General features: G+C 35.0%; 1 protein-coding gene and 1 pseudogene across 6 annotated transcripts in view; both read right to left on the reverse strand.

Annotated features, from left to right (window-relative positions):
- CCDC178 (coiled-coil domain containing 178) overlaps positions 1–26,005 on the reverse strand; it is a 394,579-nt gene that overhangs the window by 351,930 nt on the left and 16,644 nt on the right. For 4 of the 6 annotated variants that reach the window (XM_008518186.2, XM_070627548.1, XM_070627547.1 and 1 more), the window contains 2 exons: positions 18,634–18,708; positions 3,053–3,112 (listed from right to left, as the gene is read on the reverse strand). In XM_008518186.2, coding sequence (XP_008516408.2) covers positions 3,053–3,112; positions 18,634–18,685 — 112 coding nt within the window. In that variant the 5' untranslated portion in view covers positions 18,686–18,708. Of the gene's footprint in view, positions 1–3,052; positions 3,113–18,633; positions 18,709–20,329; positions 20,475–26,005 lie in introns of all 6 variants that reach the window. The other 2 variants (XM_070627550.1, XM_070627551.1) reach the window with 1 other exon arrangement.
- Positions 12,533–13,646, reverse strand: LOC103549685 (elongation factor 2-like; annotated as a pseudogene).

The raw sequence follows: 26,005 nt of genomic DNA on the forward strand, positions 1-26,005 counted from the left end.
ACGAAGAGGGGAAGTTTTATATTTCATTTTACAATCTCTGAAGTGTTTAAAAATTCTCAAACAAAAGAATATGTTATTATTTGTTTGACAGTTTCTTGTAAAGTTAAATATATCTACTCCACGATGCAGCAACTCCACTCCTAAGCTTTTACCCAAGATAAAGGAAAGTGTAGGTGCACAAGAAGATCATCCAAGAACATCTGTGATAGCTTTCATCATAACAGCAGAAACTGGAAACAACCTAAATGTCCATCACTAGAAAAACAAATTTTGAAAAGTATTGTGTATAATGCTGAACAGTAAAAAACAATGAGCTACTAACACATGAAGTAACACCGGTGAATTTCAAAAATACATCGAGCAAAAATCATCAGAGAAAACAAAATGGATATTGTATAATTCTATTATTACAAGATTCAAGGAAAGATAAAATTAAACCATCATGACAGATATCAATAGTGGCTGCCTGTGGCAGGTGAGAAACTTTCCAGGGTGAGGAAAATATTTCCTATCTAAAACAGAGTAGTGTTTGTTCATTTATCATGTATATGTTTATTAAAATGCATTAAATTATAAATTTAAGACAACCATTTCACTGTATGTAAATTATAAAATAGAAAATATATTATTTTACTCTAATGGCATTAAAATATTTTGGCAGATTTTAGTGACATAAACAAATAAACATAAGATTTAAATGCTTGCAGAATATCTTCTAAACACTTTGGAGTTTGAACTTTCACATTTTGGTTTGAATCAATATTTTTTGTTTGTACCATAGTCATAGAGCTCTATGCTCCTGGCAGAAGCAAATCAAAGGTACTCTGGAAGAAGTCATCTGTATCTTAAGCTTCATGGAATGCCCACAGATAATTTTTCTTACAACAATAAGAGTCAAAAGTAATCAAACGTAAAAGAAAAGTAGACACCACAACTCAAATAACACAGAAAAATCAATCCCATGTAGATTCAAACCAAAATGTGAAAGTTCAAACTCCAAAGTGTTTAGAAGATAATTTGGATGAATATCTGCATGACCTCAGAGTAGAGATTTTCTTAAATAATATATTATAAGCTTTAAGTTGAAAAAAATAAGAACTTTTGTTCATCAAAAGGCAATATAATAAATTAAAAGTACAAGGCATCAGTGTAAGAGGATATTAGCTACACATACAACTGCTTTCAGGCTATTATTCACATTGCGTAAAGAACTCTTTTAAATCAGCAAGAAAAAAGACAAATGACTCATTAGAAAATTGAAAAAAGATACAAAGAGTCAATTTGAAAAGGGGAATCAAAATGTCCAATAGCATGTGAAAATTTTTTCAATTTTGTAGCAGTTAGGGAAATTCAAATTAAAATCATAATTACATATGCTTACATACTATGCAGATTGCCAATAATTTAAAAGTCTAATAATATCAAGTGGTAAAAAGAAAATGGAGCAATTGGAACATTCCCACACTGCTATGGCACTGTAAATTGGTAAATCGCTTTGGAAAATAATTTGGTATTATCCAACGAAGTTAACAGTATCAGTTCTACTAATAAGTATAGAGAACTCACACAGGATACGTATACAAGGATGTTTCTAAGAGTATTGTTCAAAATAACCAAAAATTGGAAATGAACTAAATGTCCTTCAACAGAAGAATGGCTGAAAAAAGGAGCAGCAACATAGTAAATGATATTATTGCACCATGGTACAGAAATATGGATGAAACTCACAAACACTGAACGAAAGAAAGCAACAACATTGAGGAAGGTAACAATGTTGAACAAAGGCAGTAATACACAAATATTAATACAATCGTTCTAATTAACAAACATACAAAACTAAAGTATCATCTTCAGGGATGCATACATATCTAATACTATAGCTAAAATTAAAAAGAAAAGCAAGGAAATCAGTATGACAAAAGTCAGGATATTGGAAAGCATGAGGTTTTGTTCAGGAGGAGTACAGAGGGTACTTCTGAGGTGCTGGACATGTTGATCTGTGGCCAAGTGGAGGCTACTCAGATGTTTTCCTCATAATCCACTTACTAAAAATATACATCTAGGAGGGAGGCCCAGTGGCGTAGCAGTTAAGTTCATGTGCTCTGCTTTGACGGCCCAGGGTTAGCAGGTTCAGATCCTGGGGGCAGATCTAGCACCGCTTGTCAAGCCACGCTGTGGCAGCATCCCACATAAAATAGAGGAAGACTGGCACAGATGTCAGCTCAGCGACAATCTTCCTCAAGCAAAAAGAGGAGGATTTGCAACAGATGTTACCTCAGGGCTAATCTTCCTTACACACACAAATATATATATATATTTATTTATATATGCCTAGGTTTATCCACTTTTCTTTATGTATTCATTATTCAAAAGAAAAAGGAAATAAAAGAAATAGGCTATAACATACACTATCAATAGCTGAGGATTTTTGAAAGACAAGCTGCCATTATACTCATTGATAAAACCTTATAAACATAAGGATGCCTAAAATTTTTTCATGTTTACAATGTTTTTTTATTGTGGTAACATTGGTTTATAATATTATATAAATTTCAGGTGTACATCATTATACTTCAATTTCTGTATAGCTTACATCATGCTCACCACCCAAAGACTAATTACAATCCACCATCACACACATGTACCTAATCACCCCATTTGCCCTCCTCCCTCCATACTTCCCCTCTGATAACCACCAATCTAATCTCTGTCCCTATGTGATTGTTTGTTCTTGTTTTTATCTTCTACTTATGAGTGAAATCATATGGTGTTTGACTTTCTCCCCCTGACTTATTTCGCTTAGCATAATACCCTCTAGTTCCATTCATGTTGTCACAAATGGCCGGATTTCATCGTTTCTTATGACTAAGTAGTATTCCGTTGTGTATATATACCACATCTTCTTTATCCATTCATCCCTTGATAGGCACCAAGGTTGCTTCCAAGTCTTGGCTATTGTGAGTAATGCCACAATGAACATAGGGTGTATAATTTTGTTGAAAATAAAATAAACGTGATATAAATAGATGAAAATTATATAGGTTTGGGATACCTCCATTCTGCCTCTCCCATGGCTTCTCTCTGACAGCCTTTTCTCCAGGACACGTTCCATCTATGAAAAGTAAAGTAAAATAAAATAAAATATTTCAATTATCCTGCCATTTATTGCACTGGTAAGGGTTAGAGGAGAAAATGAGCAACAGAATAAAGAGATATAGACTAAAGTACTTACGAAAGGACTGAAAGAATAAATGAGACAGACAAAGTTTGGGTGGAGTTTCTCTGAAAGGGTGTTTGGCAGAGAAGAGAATGGGAAGCCATCTTAATAGGTGAACTTCTGGGATGACAAAGCATTAATAATTTTAATAGATCCTTTCTATGTGATTCCTCTATTCAAGACAACTTTAACAAAAATTTGTCATAATTTCCAAGGTTATGTTAAATGAATTTTTAAAACATAAAAGTATGGTACAATTGGTCTTGTGATATAGCCTAGTTTTATTAGTTTCACTGTTAAAAATATGATACATGTAGAGAAATGAGTAAAATTATTTACACATAGCATAATTATGTACCAGAAAATCCCCACTACAAAACCAAAGTAATTGATGAGAGTTTAGAAAAGAAATTATACAAATGATATATTATGACTTTTTTAAAAAAATCAAACACCATTGTTAGCACCAATGAAATGAAAGCATACCAAAAAAGACATATCTTTATATTCACAGAAATATAAACTATGTAGGGATACATTTAATAACTATATCTAGTTAAAAAATATTTTTTTGGAATGTTACAAAAATATTACTGGAATGGGAAAAAATGTTGAAATAAACAAGAACATAATTTAGGTCCCATATTAGGAAGACTATTATAAAAATATCTAATTTTTCCAATTTAATACCAATATAAAAATACTAGCAGTATTTTATTTGGCACTAAAGAATTATCTGAAATTTTAAAAAATGGGCAATAATATCAAAGAAAGTCTAAACTGATGGTAAATAGGTGCATGTGTTTCTAGTGGAGAGATGGCCTGGCCCTATAAATATCTGAATATATCCAATATTCTAAGGAAATAATTAAAATACTGTTGCAAGAAACAAAAGTATAGATCAACAATGAGAATAAGAAACAATCTACTCTATATGAAAACCAGACGTGACAATAAATGAAACTGTAAGATAAAATATAAGAAAAGAACTTTATATTTTAGATAACTCAAAGAAGTCTTTAAAAAATAAACCTAGATTCAAACTAAAAAATCAAGAGGTTACAGAATTGAGAGTAGTTCTAAGAATAAATCAACACATGAAATGCAGTACCAAAATGTCCCAAAGTTTAATGTTAACAATACTTTTCCTAAATCAAAACATCAATCCTGATGTCTCTTTTCTTCAACATACGGTAAGTTTCATGTGGGCAGGGAACATATTTATTTCAAAGCAATTGTATATTTGGCACCTAGCCAATGGGTCCCAGACATAGTAGGTGTCAATACCTACTCATCGAAGGAATGACAGAGTATATGAAGGAATGAGGGAGCATGTTTGAATGAAATAATGATCACACTAAGAAGTAGTCAGTTTCTGCATGGAGCTGCATATGAAAAGGACCCTTAAAAACACTGACTCAAATAAATTGACACTCTTTGGTGTTTCTGCCTGGGTGATAAACCAGTATCATTATACCAAAATTCCAATAAGACATGCTCATCAAAAACACTCTACCTGTAAAGTAATATATCGAAGTAAATTCCTGACAGATTAAATAATTCAAATATTTTCAAAATATATTAAAAATTGCAAAAATTAACATGATATATAAAACAGTCATACATTATTTAAATTTAATAATTTAACAATATATGAAAAGGATAACTTTACCATCTTTGAATCAAGACAGAAATTCATAAGGCAGACGAGCAAATATTTTCACTAAATATGGCACAAAGAGAAATAATATATAAAGGTTTCATTTATGTTAGCTAAAAAACTTAGATTACCCATTCATCATCAGAAAGTTCAAATGAGAGCAGATAGAAAGATTAAATGAACACATGGAAATTATTTTTGCTCTTTGGTAATAAAAATGTAAACTAGAGCAACTTGAAAATAAGGTAATTTTATATTTGATAAATTAGCTATATGATTAAATAAAATCTGGTATGGTGTGGTAATAATGACACATTCACACAGTTGATATTGTGATACAATTGTGGAAAACAATACAAAATAGAAGGCCATGCAAATATTCACAGTGTGTGCCCCAGAAATTCCTATTTTGAATTTTTATCTTGAACAACAAAAATCAATAAAAGGTAAAAACTAAGCACAGACATCAGAGAAAATGGTGGAGTAAGGACCTCTGAAAATCCGCCTCTCCATAAATGCAAAGAAAAAAATGGCAAAATTGTCTCAATCAACTTTTTCAAAACTCTGAAAATGTATCACAGGCTTCCAAAAACCGTGGGAGCATTTATTCAAGAAAATAGATGAGTCTCAGTAAAAAGAGAAACTTCTGTGGCATTTTAACCTTCCCTATTCCCATCACCCACTCTCTAGGTCAACAGTAGCTTTGACAAGGAAAAGGTCACATTTCTGACACCAGAGGAAGCAGAAGCAGGTTGGTGTTTTTCAAAAGTTTCATTCCTAAAGATTGTCATTAGTAGACCTGTCTGGTCATTCCCCTGAAGACCACACTTATAAGGCTGTGTGCATGATCAAGAGAGACTGGATAAGGCCCTAATCTCTCACCTCTGGTTGACCTTGAGACCGTGCACCAGCAGGAAGTAAAGGCTAAGACAGAGTCATCAACTGCCCAGCTGAGTGTAGAAGGCATTCGCCAACAAGTACAAAGAGATGCTCGGCAATGGCTGGGAGATGTATTGGTTCCTGGCATTTAAAGAGATAACTGTCTAATCATTAACTGACCACTAAACTAACTGAGTAGAGACATCAGGGCCCAAATATGTACAAACAAAATACAGACTTTAGAGTAATAACATGAAAGTCACTTAATTAACAGCAACTACAAAAATTAGCAATGAAAACAAACCATGGGGAAGGGGAAGGGTCTGATGTCCACCGTTTTCACAGTATATTTTAAATATCCAGTTTTCAACAAAAATTCATGAAGTATGCAAAAAGCAAAACAAAAATAAGGAAGCATAGCCCATTTCAGAAAAAAGCAAACAGATCTTTGCCAAAAATCAGTTTAAAAATTCCAATTTTTGCTCTGACATGAAAAAACTTTGGAAGTTATCACTCTGTGCTCACAAAAAGAAAAAAGCTGAATAAACTGAAAATTGACAACTTTTCTTAGATCTGTCAGGGAATTGAGGTCACAATGCATACTGACACCCCAAAACCCAGAGAGATTAATACAGAGAATCACAGTTTACTGGGAGCAGAAGGTGCTGAAGCCAAGGATGGGCAGAAGAACTTAGACTTCTCTTAGACTGAACTGTTAGAGGCTGAGTGTGGACTAGCTTGAGAATTAAAAGCTCCTGGAAACCAGTCTCAGAGGGCCACTCACACTTTCATTACTTTTATCTCCAGGAGCCCCACCAGGGACTCACAGCAAAACGGTGCAGAAATATTCCTTCCTGCTTTCAGAAGGAGGAAAGGAAAAGTAACTATTTTAAATTATGCCCAGGGTAAAAAATAACCGTTCTGAAATATGCCAGGAGTGTTCTGTTTCACCTGACCTCAAGGGAAACTATTTTACCAGAGACTAACTGATGTAAGGAGGGGAGATGCTCAACTCCAGCCCCCTCCAGCCTTCTTGTCACACTTCAGGCAGAAAAAGGCTAAGAAGCATTGGTATAATATTACACATTTGTCAAAACCCATAGAACTATACAACACAAAGAATGAGCCCTATAGGAAAATACTGACTTTAGTTCATAATAATGTATCAATATTGGTTCATCAACTATAACAAATGTACAATACTAATGAAAGATGTTAATAATACTTGAAACTGTGTGGGGGGAGATAGTGGGTATATGGGAACACTACACCACCAGCTAATTTTCTGTAAACCTGAAATTACTCTAAAAATAAAGTTTATTAATTAAAAATATTAATCCAATACAAATGGTCCCTGAGGAGATCCAAATTTTAGACTTACTAGATAAAGACTTTACATCATCTATTTGAAATATGTTCTAAGAGCTAAGGAAACTAAGTCTAAAGAATTTTTTAAAGGTATGAGATAAAGAATATCAGTAAAAAAAGTAAAAAGGAACCAGATAGATATTCTGGAATTCAGAAGTATAATAAATGAAATGAAAAATTCACTAGAGGGGCTCAATCACTGATGTGAGTATGCAGAAAAAGAATCAGTGAATTTGAAGGTAGGTCACTTGAGATTACCCAGTCTGAGGAAAAGAAAAAAACAAATAATGAAGCAAAACGAACAGAGCCTGAGACCTGTAGGACACCATCCTACATACCATCATATGCATAATGGAAGTCTGAGAAAAAGAGGGGAGAGAAAAAGGGGTAGTAAGACTATTTTAAGAAGCAAGGGCCAAACTATTCCAAATATGATGAAAAATATTAATTTACACATCTAGGAAGCTCAAGGAACTCCAACTAGAATGCACAAAATTACATACATCATAATCAAACTGTGAAAAGCTAAAGAAAGAGAAAGAATCTCTGAGCAGCAAGAGGCAGTCAATGAATCACTTACAAGGAACCATCAATAAGATCAAAAGGTGATTTATGAATAGAAATCATGGAGTACAGATGGCAATGGAATGACATTTTTAAAATGCTGAATAAAAAATTGCCAATCAAAAGTTTTAATCTGGCAAAACAATCCTTCGAGAATGAAGGAGAGGGCTGGCCCGGTGGGGCAGTGGTTAAGTTTGCACAGTCTGCTTTGGCAGCCTGGAGTTCACTGGTTTGGATGCCGGGTGCGGACATGGCACCGCTCAGCAAGCCAAGCTGTGGTAGGCATCCCACATATAAAGCAAAGGAAGATGGGCATGGATGTTACCTTAGGGCCAGTCTTCCTCAGCCAAAAGAGGAGGATTGGAAGCAGATGTTAGCTCAGGGCTAATCACCCTCAAAAAAAAAAAAAAAAAAAAAAACACCAAAAAAAGAATGAAGGAGAAATTAAGGCATTCATAGACAAACAAAGACTGGTAATTTGTCACTAGCAGACTTGCCTACAAAAAATAAAAGGAGTCATTCAGGCCGAATGAAAAGAAAACAGTAACTTGAATCTGCATGAAGAAATACATGGCATAGGACTACTAAGAAAGCTAACTATGTATTAAGCATTGGTTAAATATAAAAGACAGTATAAACATTTTTCGTTTGTAATTCTTTTTTCCTCCTATTTGATTTAAAATACAACTTTATAAGGAATAATTTTAAATCTCTATTGGTAGGCACAAGTGTATAAAGACATAATTTCTGACAATAACAACAGAAGGAAAGGTGAAATGGAGCTACATAGAAGGAAAGTTAATGTTCATTATTGAAATTACAATAGTATTAATCTGAATTAGATTATTATAACTTATGGTGTTAATTGTAACCTCCACCATAAACACTAAAAAAAAAATTCAAAAATATATAGTAAGACAAATGATAAGGAAATTAAAATGGTACACTAGAAAACATCTATTTACTATAATGGAGGAACAAAGGAAAAGAAAGACGTAAGCTATCCAGAAAAAAATAACAAAGCAACAAATTTAAATGCTACTTTATCATTAATTATGCTAAATATAAATGGATTAAACTCTCCAATCAATAGTCAGAGATTTGCAAGATAGTTTAAAAAAATATGATCAGCTATATGTTATCTACAAGACACACATTTTAGATTGAGAGACAAAAACAGTTTGAAAGTAAGAAGATGTTAAAAGATATAACATGCAAAGAGTAAACAAAAGACAGCTGGAGTAGACATACTAATACTAGACAAAATAAACTTTAAGACAAAAATTATTACTAGAGATAAAGGACATTTTATAATGACAAAAGGCCCAAACCACCAGGAAGATATAACAATTATACACACATACAGACTTAACAACAGAGCCTCAAAATACATGAAGTAAAAAGCTGACATAATTGAAGGAAGAGACAGATAATTCAACAATAATAGTGGAGACTTCAGTTGCCCACTTTAAATAATGGATAAAATAACTAGACAGAAGATAGGCAAGTAAATAGTAGACCTGAAAACACCATAAACCAACCAGACCTAAGAGACAACTATAGAATACTCCACCAAGAGTAGAAAAAACATTTTTCTCCTAGTGCACATGTAACATTCTCCATAACAGAGCATATATTAAGCCATAAACACATTTCAATATATTGAAAAGTGTTGACGTCATACAAAGTATCTTCTTTGGTAGAATATGATAGAAATTTTACCATTTTCTACGGTAAAAATAGAAATCAATAACCAAGGAAAATTTTGGAAATTACCAAATATGTGAATTTTAAACACAAGCCTAAATAAACAACGGGTCAAAAAAGAAATAATAAGGTAAATTGAAAATTACTTTGAGATGAATGAAAACAAAAACATAACATACCTAAACTTATGCAGGTTAGTGAAATCAGTGCTCAGAGGGAAATTTATAGCTGTATATATCTACATTTAAAAAGAAGAAAGAACTCAAATTAATAACCTAACCTCCCACCCTAAGAAAAAGAGAAAACTAAGTCCAAAGGAAGCAGCGAAAGGAGATAATATTAGAGATAAATGAAATGGAGAATAGCAAAACATTAGAGAAAATCAACAGAACCAAAAGTGGTTCCTTGAAAAGATTTAAAAAATTGAGAAAAAATTAAGCTTGACTGACCCAGAGAAAAAAAGAAAGACAATACTCAAAGTACTAAAACCAAGAATGAAAAAGGGATATTACTAACAACCTTGCAGAAAAGTTTACAATGGAATGCTACAAACAATGTTATTCCAATAAATTAGATAACCTAGATGAATGGACAAATTCCTAGGAAGCCATAAACTATCAAAATTGACTCATGAAAAATAGAAAATCTGCATAGAATTATAACAATTAAGGAAATTAAATTAGTAGTAAAAATCCTCCCACAACGAAAAGTCCTTAACCAAATGCACTCACTGGTGAATACCATCAAAGATTTAAAGAATTAACACTGATCCCTCATAACTTTTGCCAAAAAACAGAAGAGGAGGGACCACTTGCCAACACATTCTATGAGCCCCATATTACCTTGACACCAAAACTAGACAAAGACATTACGAGAAAATAAATTATACACAAAATACCCCTTATGAACATGGATACAAAAATCCTCACAAATACTAGCAAACCAAATCCAGTAGCATGTAAAAAGGATTATACACCATGTCCAAATGAGATTTATCCTAGAAACATTTCAACATGTAAAAATCCATATTAACAGAATAAAGGAAAGAAACCACAAGGTCACTTCAATAAATGCAGAAAAAGTATTTAACAAAATTTAATCCCATTCATGGTAAAAACACTCAACAAAATAGGAATAGAAATGAACTTCCTCAACATGATAAAGGAACTCTGTGAAAAATCCACAGCTAACATCATACTTTATGGTAAAGAATGAAAGCTTTCCCCTAAGATCAGGAAAAAAGACAAGCACATCCACACTTTGTCATTTCTACTCAATATTCTTCTGGTGATTCTAGCCAGAGTAATCACACAAGAAAATGAAATAAAAGGCATCCAAAATAAAATAAAATAAAAGGCATCAAAAAGAATAAAATACTTAAGAATATATTTAACAAAAGAATTGCAAGACTTGTTCACTAAAATCTACAACACATTGTTGAAAAATATTAAAGACCTAAATAAGAGGAAAGATATCCTGCTGGTGGACTCAAAGATAGAATCTTGTTAAGATGCCAAAACTCCTCAAATTGATTGAGAATCACTGCAATTCTTATCAAATTCCAATAGCCTTTTTTCACTTTTGGCAGAGATTGTCAAACTGATCCTAAATTTCACATGGAAATGCAAGGGAGGCAGATTAGCCAAAATAATCTTGAAAAGGAAGAACAAAGTTGGAGGAATTACACTTCTTGATTTCAAATATTACTACAAAGCTATAATAATCAAGACAGTGTGATACTGGCATAAGGATGGACATATAGATCAATAGAATAGAATTGAAATTCCTGAAATACATCCATATCTATGGTGACTTGATTTTTACAAGGATGCCAAGATTCTTCAACGAGAAAAGAATACTGCAGTCTTTTTCAACAGATGGTGCTAGGACAACTGGATATATACATGTAAAAGAACGAAATTTGACTCCCACCTCAAACTACATTAAAAAATTAACTCAAAATGGATCATAGACTTAAATGCAGTAGCTAAAACTATAAAGCTCTTAGAAGAAAATTGAGGCGTAAATATTTGTGACCTTGGATTAGGAGATAGTTTCTCTGACATGACATAAAAAAAAACAAAAAATTTTAAAAAGTACATAGATTGGCTTCATCAAAATAAAAACTTTGTGCTGCAAAGGACATTATAATGAAAGCGAAAATACAATCCCTACTATGAGTGAAAACATTTGCAAATCATATATCTGATAAAGGTTTAGTTTCTAGAATATGTAAAGAATTCTTACAACTCAAAAAAAGGCAACCAACGCAATTTAAAAATGGGTAAAAGATTTGAACAGACATTTCTCCAAAGTAGCTATACAAATGGCCAGTAAGCACATTTAAATATTCTAATCATCATTAGTCATTAGGGAATTGCAAATCTAAACCACAAGAAGATGCCACTTCACACCCAATGAGATGGCTACAACAAAGTTAAAAAAATAATAATAACAAGAGTTGACAGGGGTGTGAAAAAACTGGAATCCTCATATATTGCTATTTGGAATGCAAAATATTACAGTTTGTTGGAAAGAAATTTGGCAATTAATCAGGTAGCTAAATGTCACGTTAACAAATGACCCAGCAATTCCAGTCAGAAATGAAAAGATATATTCTCATAAAATCTTGTACTCCAACCTTTAACAACATTATTTATAACAGCCCCAAAGTGGGAACGACTCAAATATCCATCTAGGATGAATGTATAAACAATACATGGAACATGCATACAATGGAATATCATTCGGCTGTAAAAGGGAACCTTGACAAAATTCTCGTTTAAAAGAAGATAGACACAGAAAGCCAACTATTTTATGAATTCATTATATGAAATGTCCAAAATGGCGTCCATCCTGCCTCCCCTACCCCTAAAGGCCAAACAAGTCTGTGCTGTGAGGGCGTTTTTGTTACGTCTGAAATCTTGAAATAAATATCAAGAGAAGTGACATCAATATTTACGTTGAGTGATGCTGCGGAGTGGGCCCCAGAAACCTGTCAGGTGCAGCGTCACTGTGTTTGAACGGTCTCGAGGTGCAGCGAGGGGAAGGTCGGGGACTGTGGCTGGGGCCTGACGTCGGCTGGGGCTGGTGCAGCTCAGAGTCTGCCCGTGGCAGTGGGGCTGCGGGAGGGCCGGCTACAATTCGGCCAGGAAGTTGCCCCGGGCTGGGATGCCATCCATCAGGCCTTTGTGCTTGCGCATCTCCACCACCACCTGGCTGGGGCACCTGGTGTTGACTGAGGGGGTCTCCCAGCAGGATCTGCCGGTGGTCAAATACACCCTAAGGGAAAGCCTGGATCCCCCCGTGTGAACCTCAGGTCCGCCATGAAGCCAAAGGACTAGTTGACAGGCAGGTAGGCCTTCACGACAAACATGGGGGTGCCTGCCACCTGGGACTCCTCAAAGACGTGGTCCCACTTCCAGGACACTGTAGGTGCCACTGACCACTTGTTCTGGCAGTGGATCTCCACAAAGTAGATGGGCTCCATGACCCAGGGCTAATGGTCAGCCCCCTGGCATAGAGCCAGCATGCCGTGGGCAGTATTATGTTATGGACATGGAAGCGCATGGCCCGCGTATTCTCCTTGCTCAATGCCCCCACTGGAAGCCAGCCACTATACTTCATCCCTGATCTCATTGAAGCACTGCATATCCTTGATGATGGCAGTGAGGATGTTGGGGCCAGTGCTGGCAGGACCAAAGCACCAGATCTTGAGGACCTAGGCCACATCCTACTCATACTTCTCTACCAGGTAGCAGGCCAATGCTTGCTTGAGCTCCTGGCAGAAGCAGACACCTTGCCCTTGGTGTCCACAGCCAGGTCATTGGGGAAGGGTAGCACCTTCAAGTACAGCTGATTGTGCCTGCTGGTGAGCTTGGACAGGCAGGGTACTTTTGACTCTTTGCTGACTGTCTCACGGTAGGAGACCATCCCATGGGATTTCTTGATAGCGATGCAGGTGTGGTCCATCAGGGAGATTGCCAGGTGCAGCTCCCCAGCACCAGTGATATGTGCTTCCCCAACTGACTCCTCAATGATGCACTGCACTATGGGGTCTGACTTGGCCAGCTGCTTCAGCCCTTCCACCACCGTGGGCAAGTCGGCCGGGTTCTTGGCCTCCACAGCAACCCTACCGCAGCTTACACTGAATTTCATCATCCGCGTGGTGTGGGCGTGCTCAAAGGTGGTGATTGTGCCCATCTTCACCAGGAACTAGTTAACAGCCACCAGCCCCACGATGAAAGGCATGTAGACTTGTGGTCACCAGAGACTGGGTGGAGAGGGAATGGAGAGTGGCTGCTAAAGGTATAGGGATTCCTTTTGGGTTACGAAAGTGTTCTAGAATTAGATAATGGAGATGGTTGCACAACCTTGTGATTATATTAAAAACACCAAATTGTACACTTTAAAGAGGTGAATTTTATGGTATACGAATTATAATTCAATTTTAAAAAGTTAGACACAATATTACTTATAACAGCATTTAGTAAAGCAGCATGCTGAGTAAATCTCTGCTTCATATGAGTCTGAGTTGCCAATCCAAACCTTTTTATTATCTCTATGATATGTCAAGGGAAACCTGTGGCTTTAAATAATTATATTAGAAAGGGAAAAAAGTTGGAAATTAGTGATCTAAGCATCCAAAGTAAGAACATGGGGGAAAACAAACCCAAACAAAGTAGAAGGAAGAGAAGGGAGTAATAATATCTGAAATTAATAAAATAGAAAGCAAATCAACAGGAAAAACCATAGAGAGAATTTAAAAGGTCAGAAATTACTACTTTGAAAAATTCAGCACAAATGGCAAAATTGAGCAAGACAAAAGAGAAGAAATCGAAGAATCAAATACAACCTAATTAATGTAAAGGAGGAATGACTACATGTAAAGAAAGACAAAAATAAAAGATATTATCAACAATATTGTATTGGTACATTTAAAATTCAACCAAAAGAACAAATTTTTAAAAGAAAAAATTATAACTTGCCAATAGCGAATTAAGAATAAATAGAAAGCCTAAATAGTTGTTTAACCAATAAATAATTTGTATCAATAGTTTAATATCTCCCTAAAAATTTAAACGTAAATTCAGCCAAACATTCAAGAAAAATAATTAAAATATTACATTATTTATTTTAGAGAATAGAAAATGAAGAAACAGTCTCCAATTCAATAGAGGTTGTAAACACCTTGCTACCAAAACCAGACAAGAAAACTTAAAGGCTAATGTTACTAAAGAGCATAGACAGAAAAATTCTAAATAAATAACTGTCAAAATAAATCTCAACAATATAGTAAAAAAAAAATAAAACAAGTCTATCCCAGGAAAAAAAGTTTAACAATTGAAAATCCATTTACGCAACTCATTAAATTTAAGGATTAAAGAATAAAGAAGAAAAATTTAACAGCAGAAAAATTTCAATAGATATAGAAAAAGCATTCATAAAATTCAATACATGGTCACAATTTATAGTAAATTATACAAAATGATCTCTAAAAACTAATATTTAATCGTGAAACATTTAAAGTCTCATTTTAAAAATCAGGAACAGAAAAATAAAGTGTGCACATTTTTATTGCTTCCATTTAACAGAGCACTAAAGGATCTTGCCTAAGCAATAGAAGAGGGAAAATGGATAAAATCATGATTGGAAGAAAGTAAAAATCAAAACTTTTATTATTTTCAGATGGTCTAACTAATATTAGTGAATGAATAAGACAGTTACAAATTATATGAGAATAAATATATAAAACTCTATGACATATAATATTAGCATATTTATATATAATATATATAACTAAATGTGATTTGGGAGAGGTTCTTTTTCTTTTTTTTTTTTCCTGAGGAAGATTAGCCCTGAGCTAACATCTGCCAATTCTCCTCTTTTTGCTGAGGAAGACTGGCCCTGAGCTAACATCTGTGACCATTTTCCTCTACTTTATATGTGAGACACCTACCACAGCATGGCTTGCTAAGCGGTGCCATGTCCACACCTGGGATCTGAACCGGTAAACCCCCGGCCACCGAGAAGTGGAACATTTGAACTTAACCGCTGCACCACCAGCCGGCCCCATGGTTCTGTTTCTTAATGTGAGTTATGGGTGCACAGATATTCAAATTTATCAGTATTCTTTATACTTTACATATATGTTACAGATATTTTTATATACATGAAATATTTCTTATTTCAACATATAAAGACACTACTTTGTAAAAAAAAATACAGTCTCTGCCTATTATATGGAAAAGATACATTATGAAAAACAATAAATAGAAAAATTAATGCAGTAACAGCATCTTAATACAAATGAATAAGTGATGCTGCCATGAAATGTAGTTTTGTATTTACTGAAAATATTGACTGAAAATCAAAACAGTACAGATGATAAATTTGTAAAAAGAACCTGTTAATTGCAACAGAAATTATTATCCCAGAGCTGACCATTTGTAAACAGGCGTCATCTGAAAATACTGTTGATCAGTATATGGCTGTTACTGTACAGAGCAATTTAGAAAAGTTTAATAATTTTATTCTTTATTTCAGCTAAGAGCACAGAAAAATCATCCATTTTGCTATGCTTATTTATAGTATAATAAGAAGTTTGATTTGACCCCAGTAGTTTCATGATGATTGACACAGCCTAAGGAAAGGATCTATTTTTGATGTTAAGAAAAGCATTATTATGTTGAATATCATCTGGAAGAAGTTAATAAATAAGACCTCACACTCTGTTCTTGTTATGCTAATGACAGAGTTCATGACAAACCTTTTCAAAGGTTGGTACATAATTAGGTTTGGTACATCATCCAGCAAAGATTGCTTGGAGCTTAAAAGTTTAGAATCTGCCAAGACATAGTAATAAACACTGAGGTCTGATAAATTCCTGTAGTTTGAACATACACGTCTCAATGTTTTGTTTGATGAGCTGAACATTCTCTATAAAGATTAGTTGTTTTACATAGAGGATGGGGAGCTTAGTGATGGTATGATGCCAAAGAGAAAGAAATTAACTTTAACTGATAATCACAATTTATGCTAGTATTCCAAACATTGGTTCTAACGTGTTTTAAATACAAATATCCTAACAAAGCACACTTTAAAAGACAATTTATTAACCATATTATCTTCCCAAGAGTTAGAAAATGAGACATATTTCCACTTAATATGTATTTACAGAAATAATCTATGTCATGGAACACTTACATTCCACTAAATAATCTGATATATCATTTTATCTGACTGTATATATCTTTCCATTGCGTAGACTGAAGGCAGGTGGCCTGTCATGTTTAGCATGATTAACTCTCTCCCGATGTACTACACACAAGAGCTTTTGCTTGCAAACCAGTGTTGACTGGTCACTTTCTGTTCCAAAAAAATAAGTAGACTTCGTCAGGTTACTCAGAGGGAAATCACCAGCTCAGCTATCCAAAGTCTTGGAACAAACATTAGTTTTTAATTAACAATATAATCATTCCAAAAACTTTTGATAGTTCTTTTCAAGTACTGTATTTAAACAGGAGATATGCACAAGTCTGATTTGATTATCCTATCTCTTTCCAAATTATGTCTTTGGGAAAATTGTTTTACATGAAGAACCTGGTCCATTTTGCTAATCTGAGCTTGAAGTCAATTTCCAGAAATGAAAATTTTTTGCTTAAACTTCACTATACAAACTGTGAAAAGGAAATAGCATTATTTTTTTCAATTAATATTGGTAGGGTGAATAAAGAGCAAAACCCAAAGTTATTGAAATACTCTGAAAGCAAATGTGGTCATGAGTACTAACATCCTACCCAAGATTGGTAATCCTACATGCAATCCGGTGTGCAACATCCTCAACCATGTGTGGAATTACTAAATAACTGCTAACTAAGATTGTGGTAATCTGATTGTAATAATAGTCCCAATAATTTTCTCCTCCCAGTGTTCACCGTCCTTTGCAGTGTGACTTTGCAGCATCTGCCATCAAGAGGTGGAGTCTAATCCCTTGCCCCTTGACTCTAGGCTGGTCCTGTGACTTGCCTTGGCAGATAAAATGTAGCAGGAATGATAATGTACCAGTTCTGAGCCTTGGCTGCAAGAGGCCTTGTGAGCTTCTGTTCCCTCTCTTAAGCCATGAGATCTGGCTTCCCGAGAGGTATGAGAGACAACATTGTACAGAGCTGAGTCAGCCTGGTTTTCCCAGCCAAGGCCCTAGGCCTGTGAAAGCCCAGCCCAAATAAGCGAGATCAGTAATGGTGTTTAGTTGACCTATGCCCTACAGTATACATGTGAGTGAGTCATCCTGAGCCCGCCGAGATCAGCAGAACCACCCAGCACAAGTGAGCTAAAATGAATGTTCATGATGCTGTATGACCTGCATTTTTGTGACTGGTTGTTACACAGAAATAGAGCAGCAATGGATAAGTGATACAAAGACTCTATATTGTTTCCTCTTAAAGTACTTAAGGCAAAATTCTATACCAAGGATTGACACACTTTTTCTATAAAGGTCTGTAGAGTAAAAGTTTTAGGTTTTGTGGGCCACATGAAGTCTCTGTTACATACTCCTCTTTGTTTTGTTTTTACAATCCTTTACAAATGTAAAAAGCCATTCTTAGCTTTTGGGCTGTACAAAAAGGGCTCATGTCCAGGCTTGGCCCATGGGCTGTAATTTGCTGACCTCTGTTCTATATCATGAAAGACATGATATTGCTAACCTGATGCAGAATAAAAGATGTCAGGGCTCAGGAGGCAAAGTAATGCAATAAAATCTAATACAATTTTAAAAATAGAATTATACAAGGTTTTTCCATTTTTAATTTTACATGTTTATCTTCTACAGTGTGCCAGTAAAGTTTTAATAGGCAGCTGTTGGGTGGTAGTAAATACTACCACCAATTTCAAGCAATCAATGGAGAGGAATTGAGACGAGATGTATACAATTGGCTCACATGAGCCAGTGAGAGCTGACTCCAGCACACCATTGTTATACTGCCTACCCATTGTACTGCCTATAACGTAGTTCAGTAGTAACTATAAAAGAAATTGACTATAATCTGGACAGTGGGTTTTCCTTAAACTAACTCACTCCCTCACTTACCTCACCTTCCTGGTCCCAGTAAGTTTTGATTTTGTGACCCCTGGTCCTGGAGAAGACTACTGCCTTTGCAGCTGCCTTCTTCTATGAGTGACTTGAATTGCATTTACCTATGACCTAGTTTCAAAGAAAACCACTTAAGGATAAACTTACCCTTCTTGGTTTGATCACCTCCAGTGGGAGAAGAGGAAATTGTCTCAGGCATGGTTATTTACAGTATTTTCAAACCTAATTAAAAAGAAAAATATTTAAATATCATGAATCATAATTAGTTTATATTTAATTTCACTAAAATTGTCAACTTAAGAAGTGATACTGTCAGGATAGTTTTCTAATATTACACATTACAGATACGTAAAGATCAATACTAAATCAGGTTAAAAATGTAAGAAATCCAACAATATACTCTTTTTCCCATGGGGACTACTACGATCCTATTTAGGTACAACAAATGTATAATCTTCATTAAGGAGGGATCTTTGATCCTCTGCTTTGCTGGTAGCTTAAATAGACCCCTGGCCTTACTACTAGATAATTGAGCATTCATCATTATAGCTGTTTGGGAATTCTGAAATCTATAATGTTTCATTTCGTATGATAAGCCTTGCTATCATCTCTTCTTTACTTTTCCTCAGTTCCTTTTTTAAACATTTTATTATGGAGAAAGTCAAATATATACAAAGATAGAAAGAAAAGCGTAATGGACCTCTATGTGTCCATTAACCAGTTTCCACAATTATCGACTTGTGGCCGGTCTGATTTCTATACACCCACCCACAGCCCTGTCTAATCTACACTTGATCATGACTAAGCCAATCTCTGATATCATATTATTGCATTTGTAAATATTTCAAGAATTTTCTAGACATAGCCATAATACCAATAATATAATTAAGATAATAATACTGTCTGAATATCACTAAACATATAGTCAGTGTTTACATTTCTTTCACTGTCTCATATTTTTTTCCTGTTTTTAAATTTTTTTTGGAGTAATGATACAATGTAGCATAGCATTTAACTGAAATGTCTTTTAATTCTCTTTTAATCTGTGAGTTCTCCCTCCTTTTTTTCTCTGCAGTTTATCTATATAGAAATCAAATATTTTGTCCTATAGAGTTTTCCACATTGCTGACAAACTCCCTGTGCTGTATTTAACAAGTCCCTCTGTCACCTATATTTCCTATAAATTGGTATTTATTAGAAATTTAAACTACTGAATGGAAAGACAACAATTCTATAACACAGAACTAATAGCTACCTCTTATAATTTGTAGGCCTAAAGCATTATAGAGTTAAGAGATTAGAAATCATCTAGTTAAATTTTTTTATTTCACAAATCGGGAACTCCTGATTGAAATTAGTAACTTTATTCAGGGCAAAAAACTACTTGGGGATGAGTGCTATGAAAGAAAACCTGATTCTAAGTCCAGTGCTCTTTCAAATAAATCCATCTACTTCATCAAGACCAATTTATGAAAGGAAAGGAAGCTATAGAAAAGCGCATAATTAAATTTTACTATATATCACCATTTAAATTTTTTAAATTCAGTGAAGATTACAGTTGAAACACGAAATGCTATTTCCTCTTCTGTACAAAATTACTGGAAAAATATAACAAGAAGAAAATGAATTGTTCTAGTAATGTAGAACTGAGTATATTGGAAAATCCTTTTACAAACTACTACTAACAAAAATCTGGTTAAAACATATTTTTTTAAATCTTCATAAAACCCTCTGAGAACTAAGAAGGTAATGATGAATACCCAGGTCAAGATCTGTAGAAGTCACAAATCCACAGAGATTAGATCAACATGTAAGGTCACTTTTCCCAGGGGCAATATCTGACCTGGGAGAGGCAGCTGAGCGGCTATGCAGTACTTGCGACAGCCACATAAACCTTTGGAAACAAAAGATGGAATCCAAACTCTGCCAAATGTAGGTGCACTGGAAATGAACTCATTCCTGGGATCGAGACCCCAGAAGTCTATATCCTAAGGAACAGAATGAAACAGAAATAAAGTCTCTGTGAAGACTGCCCATAGACTGAAGTCCAGCTTCAAATTGTCTGGGTGACGCAAAATCTCATGTGATGAAAGTGAGTTAGGGTGATTCTTGCCCAGCACATAGCCCAAAGTAACCCAATACATAAGAGACTAGATAACAGAAATGGACAGAAAAGGAAAGATAACAGAAATTCACGCAAAGGTACTCCAAATAGTAAAATGACCAGATATAAATCACCTAACAACGATTTTTAACATGTTTATAGATATAACATCAAATTTTAAAATTTCAGAACTAAAAACTATGAAAATTCATATTGTGGATCAGAAAAGTCAGTTATAAATCATGAAATGCAAACTGCTGTAACTGCAATTCCAAACTCACCCGTTCAATTTAAAAGCAGATAAGACAAGGCTGAAGAAAGAATTAGTAAAACAAGTTCAGAAAAAAACCATCTTGAATGAAGCATGCAGTGATAAAAGGATGGAAAATACAGAAGCAAACAAAATTCAATGCTCTCAATCTCCACTTTCAGGAATATGGAGTGGGTGTACTTAGCCCTATTCCTTCCCCTAAGTAAAACAAAAAACCCTAGATATTATATGTAAAACAAAGATAAGACGATTTTGAAAGGTGGAGAGAAGAAGGCAGACTAGCTAGGCACCCTGGGACCAGAGGAACACTGAGGCGGTGAGTTTCCAAGATTTTTTTCGTGCCTCATATATCCCAAATTTGAAGCTGAAGAAACCAGCAACCCAGAAATGCCAGTGGGTGCAGACAAAATAAAGCTCTGACGGAACCCTGCTCTTTCTAGCCGAGGGATCAAGAAGGGGGCAGCTTAGCAAGAGAAAATACATTTAGACAATAACCTCTCCACTGCAGCCAAATACCACAGAAAAAACTGTGACCCCACAAAGACAGAGTGACAAGGCTAGACTATTTCCACCTGACTAGGTTGTAATGAGGCACCCCAAATTTCCTGCCGGGGTGATGTCAGAGGAGGCCAAGTGGAAATCCAGGACTTTCATCCCCACAAGGTGGAGTCAAGCCACCCCACTCTCATTGTCTGTGGACACTATGGGGGGAGCCTGGACTTCCACACCTCCCAATAGCGGTAAGGAGCTACCTCTTCTCTGAGGACAGTGTCTCTTCACTGGGGCAGTGTCAGAGCAAGCTTACTGGCGAGTTGCAGCTTTTACTACAACCCAGAAGGAATGAGGCCATGCCTTCTGCATGATGTCAATAGGCCACACAGGAAGGAATAACTAAGCACTCGTACCCATCCCAGCTAGGGAGGTATCAGTAGAGACCTAGTGAGTAACTGGAACTCCCACTCCTGCCCAACAATAAGAAGTGCAAATTAAAACAACAATGAGATATCTATACACCTATCAGAATTGCTAAAATAAAAAATAGTTGTAACGCCAATTGGCGGCAAGGATTCAGAGAAACTGTGTCACTCATACATTGCTGGTTAGAACATAAAATGATACAACTACTCTGGAAAATAGTTTGGCAGTTCCTTTCAAAATTAAAAATAGACTTGCCAATATGACCCAGCAGCGGAACATACATCCCAAAGAAATGAACTGGAATGAACTTATTTTCATTCAGAAATTTGTACATGAATATTAGGATCTTTGTTCATAACAGCCAAAACCTGCACACTACCCAAATGCCCTTGGATGAGTGAAAGGTTAAACAAATTGTGGTACATTATACCATGGAATACTGTCCTGCAATAAAAAGGAACAGACTAGTGATACATACAACAACTTGGATTAACCACAAATTAATTACCCTGGGTGAAAAAAAGCCAATCTCAAAAGGATATATATTGCAGGATTCCATTATATTCATGAAATAATGTAATTATAGAGATGGAGGACTGATCAGTGATTGCCTAGGGTTAGAGGTAAGAGAGGTGTAACATCAGGGAGTGTTGTGCTGACGTACAATTAAGTGTCTTGATTGCAGTGGTGTTTACACCAAGTTACACATGTGATAAATTTCATAGAGCTATACACACACAAATAAGTGCATGAATTACTGGTGACATCTGAATAAGCTCTATGGTTTATTCTTTTAATATAGCACTATAGTTACTTCTGATCTTAACATTGGGGGATGATGGGTGAAGTGGGTACAAAACCTTCCTGTATATTGCTTTGCAACTTCCTGTGAATCTATAATAGAAATAAAAAGCTCAAAATAAGTAAAATCGTAAAGGAAAAGAAAAAAATGATATTAGAAAATCCTTGTGCTTGTGGAAATTAAGAAATAAGTTAATGAATAACCTATATAAAAGAATACATCCCAATGGAACATAGACAAATTTTGGACAACAATCATGAATATAAACACATCACAACATGTGGACACAACCAAAGCAATAATTGGAGGAGATAACGTTTGGTGGGAGGGAGTCTATTTTAAGTAGGATATTCTGTGAAGTATTCTTTGAGAAAGTGACATCTAACTGTGATAAGTTGAGAGAATGTGCTAAGGAATTTTAGGAACGAATTAGCCAGGAAGAGCTGACAAAGGTGCAAAGGTCCTAAAGCAGGAATGAGTTTAGAATGGCCCAGAAACAGTAATTGCAAATAATTATTAACTCTAGAATCAGTCCTAAGGCAAAAGCGTAAATTAACAACAAAAAGGTCTGTAGCGTTTCAGTTGACATTCATCAAAAACATTCTATCATCTGGGGCCTGATCTCTCCTGCCTGGAACCCTCAGACTGTTTTCATTACCATGGCAGGGTAGTTTTTTAACTTGGCTGTAGGGTAAAATGTAGATCCTTCATAGGTCTTGCCAGATTGCTGACTCATTTGAGGGCATGTGGAGGCTTGAAATCAGCCATGGTGAGTTGATTTATACCATGGAAATCAGCAAATACCACAAATCAAGGTTTTGTTTTTGTTTTTTTCTTGAGAGGTGGTTGATAAATATTTATAAGTGCACTAATACCAAAGGAAGATTCCTGAGAAGATAGGACATGAGTTGCATCATTGGATAGAATATAAGGCTACTAGAAGAGAGGATGAGAGAATTATAGACATGAATACTAAGCTGGGCTAGGTTATCAAAGCTGGAATGGGTTCCACTCAGAGAACAATGCATAGATAATTTGGTTCTGGAAATGGAGTTATGAAGAAGAACACAGAGTCATAAAAATGGAATGGTAGGTAAGGGAAAGTGTTAATTTCAGGTTGAAAAGTTCAGACATCAATTGTTTCAAACCTTTTATCTTCTTAAATTCTCTATTTCCAACTTCTCCCTTTTGAAAAACATCTCCTTTTTCAGAGAGGAAATACAAGGAATCAGATTTAAATTCTAATTTGCTATCACCAAACTCACAAACCAAACCCATCTGTTCCCTTCATGGCCTCCTTCTGTTCTGACAATGTATGTGTGTCCCTTCGCTGGTTTGTCTTCTCCCTCTGCTTGTGCCAGGGAGCTCATAATATCCTCCTGCTTGACTTATTACTTCCAATTGCAATTGTAAAATTTATATCTTAGTAGTATTCTCTTTTGTGCTCTTTTCTTAAAACAATAGTTTCTCCCAGCATTCATGAAGCCACACGTTCTTTTCTTTTCAACCTCCTTGCAATAAATAGAAATGCCATTCTCTCCATTGCTGTGACTGCTTGTGAAAACCACTGTATCAGAGCACCCCTTCCATCTCTATCCACTCTACTCTATTTTCTTCTAATGACTCATTAGTACTTCACATTATATTACATTCTTATAATATTTCCCTTCATTTTCCCTTTTCTTCATCAGAATTTGAAGTCTGTGTTGCTCCCTGCTGTAGTCCTAGTGTCTACAATAGCACCATTAAAGAGAACTTTCTAAAATGGTCAAAATGTTCCAGAACTGTGCTGTCAGAAATGGTAGGCACTACACTAGCCACACGATCACTTGGAATCACTACTGATCACACGAAACATGGCTAATGTAGCTGAGGAATAGGTTTTTCATTTTACTCATTTTAATTAATTTAAATTTAGATAGCCACATAGGGCTAGTGGCTACTATATTGGTCAGCGCAGTTCTATCACAATGCCTGGCACGTAGGAGGGTTAAATGAAGTCTCATTGAAAACGAAAGGATGCATGAATGAAAAAAAGTGCATGAAATAATGAAATTCCTGCAATCAGTTTATAATCCTGCCCATTTGGCTTGGGACTGTCCCCTTCCCCTCTGTCTATTATAAACTTTCTGACATTGGTTCTGTTATTCAGTTTTCGATTAGAAGTTTTCCTTGATTCCATACTTGACTAGCATATTACACATGGAATTCCCTTTGTTTCACACTCTTAGACTGGCATGGCAGCAAATCACTATATTCCTTAAATTTTGTTTGCTTCCTCATTGCTAAAACAGAATTTCGGAGCTATCTATCTTTCTGGATGGAAAACTCTCTTACTTTACCCATTTTCTCTCATGATTTTATTTGTAATTCTTTATTTTAACAAACAATTGTAAAATATTGCATAGCAGTATAAAAAAATAACCTTGCATCCTACAATGCAGCCTAAGAAATAAGCAGTTATTGATAACATTCAAATTCCATGCACTCCTCAGTGATCACATTTCCCTTCCTCCCTCACCAGAAATTACAACCATCAAATATATAATCCCCATGGTTTCAGTTTATTTTTATTACGTATTACCTCAAAACAATATACTGCATAGTATTGGTTTAGAGTTTTACAACATATGATATCATACTCTACTAATCATTCTACAACTTCTTTTTTACTTGTTTAGTACATTTTTGAGATGTACCTATGTTGGTACAGGTAGCTGCCTTTCATTCTTCACTGCTGTGTAGAGTTCCATTGTTTTATATACCATTCTCCTCCTGATGACCATTTCAGTTGTTTTCAAATATTTTCCCCATTTTAACTAAATCTGCTATAAGATTCTTGTATACTTTTCTTTTGTATATTATGCCAGAGTATCTGTATGGTATACAGATAGAGAAATACATACTGGGTTGTGTTTGTTTGTTTCTTTTAATCTTCAACAATTCTAGATATAGTCCTTTGTTATTAATATGCATTACAAAGATCTTCCCCCAGTTTACTCCAGTGTTTTAATTTGAAAAAGAATTTATTTTTAATGGAAATTAGCATATAAATCAGTTTGGGTCACCAATTGCCCAAATCCACCAAGAATACCAAAAGTCAGCAGTAAGACAACTTAGAAAACTCACCCCCAACACCCACAAAAATAAAGCTTTAAAGTCAATGATAGTTAGTAAGTACCATCTACTCTTCTAAAACCTAATCATCTCTATTTATAGATTTTATCTTTGTAAGATGCTGTTTCTTTTTATCCATGTTATTTTAATGGCTTTACCAAGGCTATGAAATTAATGTACTACTTTCCTGTTCTTTCATATTCTCATGAATATATTAAGCAGCTTTACCCTATCTTAAATCATCTCAGTATCCATGATTCCCTCACACATTCTTTCCAGTAAACAGTGCAAACATACTGATATTCTT

This window comes from Equus przewalskii, chromosome 7 (assembly GCF_037783145.1).
Source record: "Equus przewalskii isolate Varuska chromosome 7, EquPr2, whole genome shotgun sequence".
NCBI lineage: Eukaryota > Metazoa > Chordata > Mammalia > Perissodactyla > Equidae > Equus > Equus przewalskii.